Source organism: Chelonia mydas, chromosome 3 (assembly GCF_015237465.2).
Source record: "Chelonia mydas isolate rCheMyd1 chromosome 3, rCheMyd1.pri.v2, whole genome shotgun sequence".
NCBI lineage: Eukaryota > Metazoa > Chordata > Testudines > Cheloniidae > Chelonia > Chelonia mydas.
This window is the reverse complement of record NC_057851.1, coordinates 153,891,172-153,904,653: the sequence shown is the minus strand read 5'-3', so window position 1 is coordinate 153,904,653 and position 13,482 is coordinate 153,891,172. Positions and strand designations below refer to the sequence as shown.

At 41.8% G+C, this 13,482-nt stretch overlaps 1 protein-coding gene across 1 annotated transcript in view; it reads left to right on the top strand.

Annotated features, from left to right (window-relative positions):
* Window positions 1-13,482, top strand: part of DNAH14 (dynein axonemal heavy chain 14) — a 514,964-nt gene that overhangs the window by 330,484 nt on the left and 170,998 nt on the right. Inside the window, exons 49-51 of the mRNA XM_043543588.1 lie at window positions 4,622-4,818; window positions 8,211-8,339; window positions 11,352-11,492. Coding sequence (XP_043399523.1) covers window positions 4,622-4,818; window positions 8,211-8,339; window positions 11,352-11,492 — 467 coding nt within the window. The remainder of the gene's footprint in view (window positions 1-4,621; window positions 4,819-8,210; window positions 8,340-11,351; window positions 11,493-13,482) is intronic.

Sequence of the window (13,482 nt, the reverse complement as noted above, 5' to 3'; positions counted from 1 at the left end):
CTGGTTTTTTGGTCGTCTTCCACTGTTAAGAATTTTTTTAAACTTTTTAATGTAATCTCTATATTTGGAAAAACAATTTTTGAATGAATAATGTATATATTTTACACAGTAGCTTAGTAGTAAACTTCCTTTATCTCTTTCAGGAGAAGAAAACATTTTAAACTTATGTTTTAAATATGCTTTTTTAAGATACACAGGCAATGAGATGCTTTGAATTCAAACTATAAAATTACGGTTAAATCATAGAAGTACATTTGAATTGTACCAAAATCCAAACAAGTAAAACAGTGTTCTATTCTCCCATGCTTAAAAACATTGGCAATGCTTAAAATACCACACTAATATGAAAACAGTACGCACTTTGACTTGAATTACATTTTTGGTAGTGATATTAAAAGAAAATATTAGCTGTAATAACAGTATGCAATATTAATAGCGTCTTAGGTCTGGTCTACACCACGAGGTTAGGTCTAATTTAGCCACGTTAAGTTGATTTTATAAGCAATGCAGCTGTACAACCAACCCCATTTCGCTGACCTAAAGGGCTCTTAAAATTGATTGCTGTACTCCTCCCCGATGAGGGGAGTAGTGCTAAAATCGACCTTCCTGGGTCGAATTTGGGGTAGTGCAGATGCAGCATTGTGCAATTTGATGTTATTGGTCTCCAGGAACTATCCCAGAGTGCTCCAACGTGACTGCTCTGGACAGCACTTTCAACTCCGATGCCCTAGCCAGGTACACAGGAAAAGCCCTAGGAACTTTTGAATTTCATTTCCTGTTTGGTCAGCATGATGAGCTCAGCAGAACAGGTGACCATGCAGTCCCAGAATCACAAACAAGCTCCAGCATGGAGCAAATGGGGGACACTGGATCTGATTGCTGAATGGGGAGAAGAATCTGTGCAGGCAGAACTCTGAACCAGCAGAAAACATGCTGATATATATATACCAAAATCGTACAGGGCATGGTGGACAGAGGCTTCACCAGGGACACACAGCAGTGCCATGTGAAAGATAAGGAGCTCAGGCAAGCCTACCAAAAGACAAAGGAGGCAAACAGTCGCTCTGGGTCAGAGCCCTATACATGCTGCTTCTATGATCAGGTGCATGCCATTCTAGGGGGGAACCCTACCACTAACCCACCACTGTCCGTGGACACCTACAAGGGTGGAGTCTCACGCAACACAGAGGAGGATTTTGTAGATGAGGAAGAGGAGGAGAATGCGCAGCAGGCAAGCAGAGAATCTGTTCTCTCTGGCAGCTAGGACCTTTTCCTCACCCTGGAGCCAATACCCTCCCAAGGCGTATTGTTCCCGGACCCTGAAGGCGGAGAAGGCACCTCTGGTGAGTGCACATTTGTAACTACACTACAGGGGTTAAAAGCAATTGTATTTGATGTTTGATTTGCCCTGAAGAATTGGAATGCATTTACGGCCAGTACAGCTACTGGAAAAGTCTGTTAATGTGTCTGGGGATGGAGCGGGAATCCTCCAGGGACATCTCCATGAAGCTCTCCTGCAGGTATTCTGAAAGCCTTTGCAGAAGGTTTCTGGGGAGGGCTGCCTTATTTCGTACTCCACGGTAGGACGCTTTACCACGCCAAGCCAGTAGTCTGGAATCATTGCAGCACGAAGCATGGCAGCAAATGGATCCTGGGTTTTGGTTGCATTCATGCAACATTCGGTCTTTATCTTTCTGTGTCAGCCTCAGGAGAGTGATATCATTCATGGTCATTCGTGGTTGAAATAGGGGAAGTTTTGTAAGGGAACAGTAAAAGGACCGAGTTCATGCTGAGCTGTTTGCACTTGGCTAAAAGGGATCATCCCAGAGAATAGCCACACTAGGGGGGGCGGAAGGGTGTGCTGCACATCCACCCCAAAACCGCAGCCCCTCCTGTTAAATGGCAAACCCAACCAGCATTGCCTGCTATGGGAAAGGAGGATGCTGTAGTTTGAAACCATTCCCCCATGTTATGAACATGGAAGAAGCCAACCCCACGTACCCTTTGATTTACCATGGCTGCCTGGAAACTGAATTCTGTTGCCCAGCCATGTGTGATGTGTCACCATACCGGCAGGCGCTCAATATAAAATGCAAAATTAGACCTTGTACCTAAAACACATGTGCTGGCTGCTGTAAATTGCTTGATTCACTGTGAAAGAGTCTCCCTTTTGTTCTCAGAAATGTATTTTCTTAAATTGTACTCTCCCTTTTTATCCCCCTTGCAGGTGCAAATGTTTCTATGCTCCCCTTACCAACTCCGTCCCTGAGGTTATCGCAGATTAGAAGGTGAAAAAAACGCACTCGCGATGACATGTTTTCAGAGCTCATGCAATCCTCCTGCACTGATAGGGTACAGCTGAATGCATGGAGGCATTCGGTGGCAGAGGCCAGGAAAGCATGCAGTGAGCGTGATCAGAACACGCAGGAGGAGATGCAGAGGCTAATGGGAGAGCAAACGGACATGATGAGGCATCTGGTGGAGCTGCAGGAAAGGCAGCTAGAGTACAGACCTCCACTGCATCCATTGTGTAACTGCCTGCCCTCCTCGCCAAGTTCCATATCCTCCTCACCCAGATGCCCAAGAACGCAGGCTCCAGGCTCCCAGCCACTCAACTCCAGAGGATGGCCCAAGCAACAGAAGGCTGTCATTCAAACAGCTTTGATTTGTAATGTGGCTACAATAAGCAATGCGGCCTTGTCCTTCCCTCCTCCCCCACCCCACCCGGGCTACCTTTTACTAGTCAGTGTAGTCAGTGATCTCAATTTTTTTTAATAAATAAAGAATGAATGGATTCAAAACAATAGGGACTTTATTTCCTTTGCCAGCTGTGGTCAAAGGTGGGAGGGGGATTGGCTTACAGGGAAGTACATTCAACAAAGGGGTGGTTTTGCATCAAGGACAAACACACACAACTGTCACACCATAGCCTGGCCAGTCATGAAACTGTTTTTCAAAGCCTCTCTGATGTGCAGCGCACCTAGCTGTGCTCTTCTAATTGCGCTGGTGTCTGGCTGTTCAAAATTGGCCGCCAGGCAATTTGCCTCAACCTCCCACCCTTCCATAAATGTCTCCCCCTTACTCTCACAGATATTATGGAGCACACAGCAAGCAGCTATAACAATGGAAATATTGGTTGCGCTGAGGTCTAACCTACTCAGCAAACAGCGCCAGCAGGCTTTTAAATGTCCAAAGGCACAGTCTACCACCATTCTGCACTTGCTCAGCCTATAGTTGAACTGCTCCTTACTACTGTCCAGGCTGCCTGTGTACGGCTTCATGAGCCATGGGAGTAAGGGGTAGGCTGGGTCCCCAAGGATAACTATGGGCATTTCAACATCCCCAACCGTAATTTTCTGGTCTGGAAAGAAAGTCCCTTCTTGCAGCTTTTCGAACAGCCCGAAGTTCTGAAAGATGCGAGCATCATGCACCTTTCCCGACCATCCCAGATTGATGTCGGTGAAACGGCCCTTGTGATCCACCAGTGCTTGCAACACCATTGAGAAGTACCCCCTGCAGTTTATGTACTGTTTGGCAAGGTGGCCCGGTGCCACGATAGGGATATGCATTCTGTCTATGGCCCCACCACAGTTAGGGAACCCCATTGCAGCAAAGCCATCCACTTTGACCTGCACATTTCCCAGAGTCACTACCCTTGTTAGCAGAAGATTATTGATTGCCTTGGGTACTTGGATCACAGCAGCCCCCACAGTAGATTTGCCCACTCCAAATTGACTCCCGACTGACTGGTAGCAGTCAGGCCTTGCAAGCTTCCACAGGGCTCTCACCACTCGCTTCTCACCTGTCAGGACAGGTCTCATCTTGGTATTCCTGTGCTTCAGGGCGGGGGAAAGCAACTCACAAAGTTTCATGAAAGTGGCCTTACGCATGCGAAAGTTTCACCACTGGGAATCATCCCATACCTGCAATGCTAGTCCCACCAGTCTGTGCTTGTTTGCCAGGCCCAGAATTGGCTTTCCACTGTATCTGCCTGCCCCAATGCCGCCATGATGTCCCAATTGCCACATCCTGTGCTTTCAGGAACATCTGTGTCCATGTCCTCCTCACAATCGTCCTTGTGCTTGTGACTCCTAGCCAGGCTCTGCACATACTGGAGGATAATGCACGAGGTGTTTAAAATGTTCACAAAAGCAGTGCACAGCTGAGCGGGCTCCATGCTTGCCATGCTGTGGTCTGCACGGATAACCCAGGAAAAAAGGTGCAAAATGATTGTTTGCTGTTGCTTTCAAGGAGGGAAGGAAGGAGGGAGGGAGGGGAGACTGACAACATGTACCCAAAACCACCCGCGAGAATGTTTTTGCCCCATCAGGCATTGGGAGCTTAACCCATAATTCCAGTGGGCAGCGGGGACTGTGGGATAGCTACCCACAGCGCACCACTCTGTGAGTCAATGCTCGCCACAGTATTGAAGGCACACTCCGCCGAACTACTGTGCTTAGTGGGGACATACACGATCAACTATATAAAATTGTTTTCTAAAGATTGACTTCTATAAAATCCACCTAATTTCGTAGTGTAGACATGCCCTTAGAATGGTGAGGAGAGTAGATCCACTGTTAATCAGATACCATTCTGACCCTTAATTTTGTATATGACACAGATATGAAGTCAACAAAGGGGTCGTATTCTGCAAGTGAAACTGATGACATTGTTCCATCATCTGAAAGAATCGAGGGTGTGATAGTTTCCAAAATACAGTGTGGTGCCCACACCAGTGCTGCCCAAATACAGGCATGGATTCGTCAGAAATTAATACTAAAAAGTAAAGATGCTCTTGGTGCACCAAAATCCAAACAGGTAAAACCGTGCTGTACTCTACCAATGCTTAAAAATGCTGGCAATGCTTAAAAGAAACACTGAAAAGATTGACAGAACTATTTGACTTATTTCAAAAGTGTGTCTGTTTAACTACTGTTAAATACAGTGTTGCTGTAGCCTTGTTGGTCTCTCTCAACAACAGAAGTTGGTCCAATAAAAGATATTACCTCATCCCCCTTGTCTCTCTAACTACTGTTGTGTGTATTAGGCTGTTTGGATTATTGTTTGTATCTGTTACTGTTGTGCTTCTTTTCAATTACTAATGTAATATTTCATAAGGAATGGCAGGATTTCAGGGATAAGATGTTCTTAATAAGTAATGTATTGTTAACCTTATTTATTCAGTCCCATTCATTTATGAACCTTATAGTTGCTACAAAAATAAATACAAAGCTTCCTAGATATTTCAGCCAGCTAGCCAGCCTACTAAATTAGCTGACTAAGTCAATGAATCTCTGACAATGAGCTGTTGCTGTTTCCATTGCTGGCTACCACGCTGGCCTCCACTCTGGACACCATTCACAAATCTAATACATTACAATAACTGTTTTAAAAATCCAAATAGGAACTAAGAAAATACATAGTATTAATCTTCTTGCATGTTCTTCCATAGCTGTGAAACCTCTCATTGTTTGTAAAGTCAAATGTAGTTTGCCTGGCCCTGTGCAGTTGTGCAAGGAAGAGTGACTTCCTTTCCCAAAACTGCTTCCTGCAGGTTTTATTGTGGGAGGGAATGATCTCACTCAGTAAGACTATTTATTGAAGCAGCTAGTCCTGGAACTCAAAAGGGAAAAGGCAATTCTTGACTTAGTCCTAAGTGGAGCACAGGATTTGGTCCCAAAGGTGAATATAGCTAAACCACTAGGTAATAGCAACCATAATGTAATTAAATTTAACATCCTTGGGCAGGATATCAAAGAAACCAGCACAATAGTATTTAACTCTTAAAAAAAAGAGAACTCCACAGGAGGCTAGTTAAATTGAAATTAAAAGGAAAGTTACAAGAGTGAAATGCCTGCAAGCTTCATGGAAATTTTAAAAAAACATAATAGAGGCTCAAACTATATGTATACCCCGGATTTAAAAAACAAAACAAAAAACAGAAGACCAAAAAATGCCACCAGGGCTAAACAGAGTAAAAGAGGCGGTTAGAGACAAAAAGATACCTTTTGAAAATTGGAAGCTAAATCTTACTGAGGAAAATAGAAAGGAGCAGAAACTCTGGGAAGTATAAAAGTATAGTTAGGCCAAAAAAGAATTTGAAGAACAACTAGCAAAAGACACAAAAAAAACAGCAATTTTATTTAAATGCGTCAGAAGCAGGAAGCCTGCCAAAGCCTGTCAGTGGGGCTACTGGACAATTGAGGGGCTAAAGGAGCACTCAAAGAAGACAAGGCTGTTGCAGGGAATCTAAATTAATTCTTTGCATTGGTTTTCACTGCAAAGGATATGAGGAGATTCCCATACCCAAGCCATTCTTTTTAGATGACAAATCTGAGGAACTGTCTCAGATTGAGGTGTCAGTAGAGGAAGTTTTGGAACAAATTAATAAATCAAACCGTAATAAGTCACCAAGACCACATGGTATTCACCCAAGAGTTCTGAAGGAACTCGCTTATGAAATTGTAGAACAACTAACTGTGGTATAAAGAAAAGGAGGACTTGTGGCACCTTAGAGACTAACAAATTTATTTGAGCATAAGCTTTCGTGAGCTACAGCTCACTTCATCGGATGCATTCAGTGGAAAATACAGTGGGGAGATTTATATACACAGAGAACATGAAACAATGGGTGTTATCATGCACACTGTAACGAGAGTGATCAGGTAAGGTGAGCTATTACCAGCAGGAGAGCGGGATGGGGGGGAACCTTTTGTAGTGATAATCAAGGTGGGCCATTTCCAGCAGTTGACAAGAACGTCTGAGGAACAGCGGGGAGGGGAGGGAATAAACATGGGGAAATAGTTTTACTTTGTGTAATGACCCATCCACTCCCAGTCTTTATTCGAGCCTAAGTTAGTTGTATCCAGTTTGCAAATTAATTCCAATTCAGCAGTCTCTCGTTGGGGTCAGTTTTTCCAGTTTTTTTGTTGAAGAATTGCAACTTTTAGGTCTGTAATCGAGTGACCAAAGAGATGAAGTGTTCTCTGAATGGTTTTTGAATGTTATAATTCTTGATGTCTGATTTGTGTCCATTTATTCTTTTACGTAGAGATTGTCCAGTTTGGCCCATGTACATGGCAGAGGGGCATTGCTGGCACATGATGGTATATATCACATTGGTAGATGTGCAGGTGAACGAGCCTCTGATAGTGTGGCTGATGTGATTAGGCCCTGTGTTGGTGTCCCCTGAATAGATCTGTGGACACAGTTGGCAATGGGCTTTGTTGCAAGGATAGGTTCCTAGGTTAGTGGTTCTGTTGTGTGGTTGCTGGTGAGTGTTCGCTTCAGGCTGAGGGTCTGTCTGTAAACAAGGACTGGCCTGTCTCCCAAGATCTGTGAGAGTGATGGGTCGTCCTTCAGGATAGGTTGTAGATCCTTGATGATGCATTGGAGCGGTTTTAGTTGGGGGCTGAAGGTGGTCGCTAGTGGTGTTCTGTTGTTTTCTTTTTTGGGTCTGTCCTGTAGTCGGTAACTTCTGGGTACTCTTCTGGCTCTGTCAATCTGTTTCTTCACTTCAGCAGGTGGGTATTGTAGTTGTAAGAATGCTTGATAGAGATCTTGTAGGTGTTTGTCTCTGTCTGAGGGGAAATACTTCACACAACGCACAGTCAACCTGTGAAACTCGTTGCCAGGGGATGTTGTGAAGGTCAAAAGTATAACTGGGTTAAAAGAATGAGGTAAATTCATGGGTGACAGGTCCATCGATGGCTATTAGGAAGATGATCTGGGATGAAATCCTGTCCTTTGGGTGGCCCTAAACCTCTGACAGTCAGAAGCTGGGACTGGACAACAGGGGACAGATCACTTGATAAATTGCCCTTTTCTGTTCATTCCTTCTGAAACATCTGGCACTGTCCACTGTCAAAAGACAGGATACTGCGCTAGATGGACCACTGATCTGATGCAGTATGATCATTCTTATGTTTTTTATGTTTCTTAATATTAAAGCGTTGTCGTTGTTTCCATTTGGATGAGATATAACAGCTTCCTGTACCTTGCAGTTTACATCTGAGCTACTCATATAATGACATATACTAGGTCATTTGTGCAAGTACACTAATTAATGTGTGTTTTAGATAAAGAACAATATAGCTGGTTCATAATTATGTGTGTAAAATAGTCACTTCATGTTAATACTCTGTAATAATAAGTAAAGGTAAGCTTAACATAACTGATATGATTTCTAATGTGGTTATATTTATTCACAGGTGATAGTGTTTATTGATGATCTGAATATGCCATTACCAGAGGAGTATGGTGCCCAGCCACCACTTGAATCAATCAGACAGTTTTTAGATTTAGGAGGTTTTTATGACACTAAGCAACTTGCATGGAAGGTACAGTATGGATTTCTGATTTTTTATCAGTTCTAATAACTTGCTCTTTGCAGAAGATTAAATCTAAGGGCTACTAACCATTTCATATTAATATTATGATCATATTTAATAAATTACTGATAACAATGGAGTATATTTTAAATGAATTTTCCAGGAGGGATGGGGAGAGCCTTAAATGTGTCTTACTGATCTAAAAGACTAGAATTTTTTTTAAATTCTGATTTGAGAAGCAAGAAAATTTTTAAAAGAAGAATATTTTAACTAGAATTTATTTAGAAAATACAGTTTTATTGTAATCTAGTTAAGTAGATCACATTACATTTTATGAAATTAAAAATACATATACAATTTTTTAAAATCTCATACCTTGCTTCAGCTGGATAGAACTCCTCTCCCAGTATCCTTACAGAATGCCTTTTGGCCTGGCCCTTGCTCCTGAGGATCTTTTTCTCTTTTCAGAACCTTGTTTCATCACCACTGCTTTCAGGTCTTATGGTCTCTTCTTTCTGTAGTGTCAGGACATACACTTAGGGTGCCATGCATTAAGCAATAACTAGAGAACTCCCTGACCCAAGAAGTCCTTCTCTTTATTAAGCTCCCGGTGCAACTCATCATGGTCTACTCTGGAACTGTGGAGGACCAGGAACTCCATAACCACTCAACATTTTCCTTTCTTTATAATAAAAGATTGAAACTTAAATTATAAACCAACCTGTCTGTCTCTGTCTGTCTATCTATCGAAGAATTCAAAATAAACATTGAATTCCTTAAAATTATTTGCACTAATATGTCCCTTATCAATTCAGTTTAAATAGTCCTGAGCAATATTCTAAAGGTCAAGTCTTCTAGGGGGCCTGATCAGTCTACCAGCCCTTGTGTGTGAACTTCTCTGTGAAGGTGTGGGCTCAGGTCCCAGATTCCCTGTTGTCCTGGGAAGTATTGAAGGTGAATTCAAGTCCCCCAGGTAAGTCCTTTTGGAGTCTCCACTAGTTAGGATCTGAGTGTTTGTGCTACAATTTGAACAGTTCCAAATGTCTGAGAGCTTTTGAGCCAAACTTTGTTCCCTGGCTTAGTTCAGGTAGTGCTTTTGTTCAGTGCTGAACCTTGAAGTTTTGTTACTGCCAGATTTTTATTTCATCATCCCATTTTCAAAATTCCTTCAAACAATCATAGAAATGTAGGGCTGTAAAAGACCTCAAGAAATCATCGAGTCCAGCCCCCTCCACTAAGGCAGGACTAAGTAAACTAAAACTATCTCTGACAGGTGTTTGTCCAAGGTGTTCTTTGAAACCTCCAATGATACAGACTCCACAATTTCCCTAGGAAGGCTTTTCCAGAGCAAAACTACCACCTAGTCTGTTCTCTGCATTTTGTAGTTGTGCATTTGATTTTTCCTTCCAAAGTGAAGTACTTTGCACTTGTCTTTATTGAATTTCATCTTGTTGATTTCAGACCAATTTTCCAAATTGTCAAGGTCGTTTTGAATTCTAATCTAATCCAAAGTGCTGGCAACCTCGCCCAGTTTCGTGTTGTCTGCAAATTTTATAAGCATATTCTCCATAGTACCAGACCAAGGACTGACCTCTGTTGGACCCCACTAGAATTGCCCTCCCAGTTTGACAACTAACCATTGATAACTATTCTTTGCGCTAAAGATTCATATGTCCCTTCATGCTTCAGCCACCATTCCAGAGGACATACGTCCATGCTGATGGCAGGTTCTGCTCGATAACAATCCAAAGCAGTGCAGACCAGTGCACGTTCATTTTCATCATCTGAGTCAGATGTCACCGGCAGAAGGTTCATTTTCTTTTTTGATTGTTCAGGTTCTGTAGCTTCCACATCCGAGTGTTGCTCTTTTAAGACTTCTGAAAGCATGCTCCACATCCCATCCCTCTCAGATTTTGGAAGGCACTTCAGATTCTTAAATCATGGGTCGAGTGCTGTAGCTATCTTTAGAAATCTCACATTGGTACCTTCTTTGTGTTTTGTCAAATCTGCAGTGAAAGTGTTCTTAAAATGAAGAACATGCTGGGTCATCATCTGAGACTGCTGTAACATGAAATATATGGAAGAATATGGGTAAAACCCAGAGCAGGAGACATACAATTCTCCCCCAAAGAGTTCAGTCACAAATTTAATTAACACGTTATTTTTTAACGCACGTCATCAGTATGTAAGCATGTCCTCTGGAATGATGGCCAAAGCATGAAGGGACATACAAATGTTTAGCATATGTGGCATGAAAATACCTTGCAATGCCGGCTACAAAAGTGCCATGCGAACGACTGTTCTCTCTTTCAGGTGACATAAATAAGAAGCAGGCAGCATTATCGCCCGTAAATGTAAATGAACTTGTTTCTCTTCGTGATTGGCTGCACAAGAAGTAGAACTGAGTGGACTTGTAGACGCTAACATTTTACATTGTTTTGTTTTTGAGTGCAGTTATGTAACAAAAAAATCTACATTTCTAAGTTGCACTTTCACAATAAAGAGATTGCATTAATCGACTTATGTGAGGTGAATTGAAAAATATTATTTCTTTTATCATTTTTACAGTGCAAACACTTGTAATAAAAATAAATATAAAGTGAGCACTGTACACTTTGTATTCTGTGTTGTAATTTAAATTAATATATTTGAAAATGTAGAAAAACATCCAAAATATTTAATACATTTCAATTGGTTTTCTATTATTTAACAGTGTGATTAATTTTTTTTAATCATTATTAATTTTTTTTAGTTAATTGCGTGAGTTAACTGTGATTAATCAACAGCCCTAGTATATATAAATTGTAGCTCTGCCTGCTATCATTGTTCTAGTCACTGGATTTATATATTTATATTGGGGATTAGTTTGGCCCATTTTCTAACTACATTTACATTTGGAGCAAGATGGAGACTTCGAAGTGGAAATCCTTGCAATAGCATTGGAGCTCTAAAATTTTATTTTGTTTTGAAATGCTGATTCAGTTCCTGCCTTTCAAGTTTCTCCCATTCTGTTTCTCACAGAATATCCAGGATGTCTCACTGGTTGCAGACTGTGCCCCTCCAAGTGGTGGAAGAAATGAGATTAGCCCACGTCTTCTCACACATTTTTGCCTGTTGGTTCTGCCTCAACCTTCCTTACAATCCTTACAACGTATTTTTCAGGTAATAGGTCGGATAGTTGGGGAAAATTATATCAGCAAATGGAAGTTCTTAAAATACCTCAAACAATTTTTTCATATTAATCACAAAATTGTATGTAGTATTGTATAAGGAAAGAGGTGGCTTTAGGCATCTAAGAAACCCTCATTTGTGTGGGATTTCAAACCAGGTATGTCCTAAACATAGATTTTAGTTCTCTACTTCAGAAACACTTAAAGTTTTATGATCTTGAGTTCATTGAAACAATGTTTAATAAAGAATTCCTGGTTCTTATGAGAATTCACTGTTGTGAGATTTTTATTAAAATAACCCTTAAAGCACTGAGGAAGATTTTTAGTTTATATGAATAAATTGCATTGGAGGAACAATAAGAGATTGAGCTCATCCTCAGTTTTTCATTGTTCCTTCTCCCACTTCTCCTGCCAAACAGCTGCACCAAAGTCTCCCATCAACTGCTGTACCCTTCTTTCTCCTGATAAAAAAAAGCATCTTGCTGCCGGCTGTTGTTGGGGCTGGGAAATTGAAGCAGTAAGGTGTGTGTCACTTGAAGAAAATAAAACAAGGATTGAGGAGGGTTTCCTATCATTCGAGCAGGAATCTTCATCCAACCTGTTCCATTTCTCAGCTGCTTGGATACCTTTTCTGATCCTTGGAATACAGGATTACCATTTCTGCCCACCTGCGAGCAACCCTCCTTCAAATAGTGCCCTTTGCCTACCAGTCCCCAGTAGTTGTCTAAGGATTAAGATGCACATACTGTATATTTCTGGATTGGAAACACCTGTGATAAGGTAGAAAGGCACTCTATAAGTCCCAGTGTATGAAGTGTTAATGCAGACTCCTCCCTGTAACATGGGTAATCAAAGGTGGGGTATATTAAGTTAACGAGGAAGTGACTGTGGTTGTAGCTACCTAAGAGACGGGTGTGAAAGAAGCTGGAAACATCTCTGACAAGCATTGAGATTCGTTGTTCTGAATGGATTATTTTTATTTTATTTGGAATCCTTTGTTTATAAATCAACAAAAGAAAGCCTTGAGGAAGGGGATTGAAACTACTGCTCGTGAGTGTTATTCATCTTCCCTAATTGTTCCCACTGACTTACATGCCAGTGTGATCCTGCCAATGTATCTGACAAAATACCCAATGATACATGTGTACCAGAAATGTTATCTATCGCTGTACATAACAAATCCATTATGTAAAGTCTATTGTATCCTAATCTAACTGTAGGAAACTTGGATGGATTTGTTTTCTCTCATAGGGTTATACTATATTAGGATCTCATCCTGTTCCTGCAAAAACAGATGGATGCACCCATTTGTAAACATTATGAAACCACTCTCTGTGTAACATGATTGGCATTCTCTGTTCAAGAGTGAAGTACAATGGAAGAGATGTGTTGGGAAGCTTGCATAGCATTTTACTTTCCTAGATTATGCCTGGCTCAAGATACTGTGCATTAATACCTACTTTTCAGGAACACTGAATTCACTCACAGATTACTAAGGGAAAAGTAAAAGAGACAAATCGAGATGCATTATCAAAAGACTCATTTGTGAGTCTGTTCTAACTGCAAACAGTAGATATTGGTTATAATTCATCCTAGTGTTTTCAGGGATTGCCATTTACACATCTCTCCAGGGACAAGGGAAGCAGCTATGCCAGAAATGGGAATTTATCCCTGGGGAAAAAGTAGATACTTGGCACATTGCAGTGACTGATGTCCACGCTATCCTCCTTCTGTCAGTGGTGTGTGTCCTCACCAGGAGTGCTTCCACCAGCTGAAGAGGGGCAGTGTGGAGGGCTCAGAGCCAGAACTCTTAGCCCTGTGAAGCTCCTCACTGGGGGCCCAGCAGCCGCCCAAGTCTCTCGCCTCCCCATTTCCCGCAGGGAGCAGCTGCCTGGACTTCTCGCCTCCCCACTGGGAGTGGGGGCAGCTACCTGGGCTGCTTGGCTCCCTGATCAGGGACTGGAGAGCTGGGTGGGTGCTGC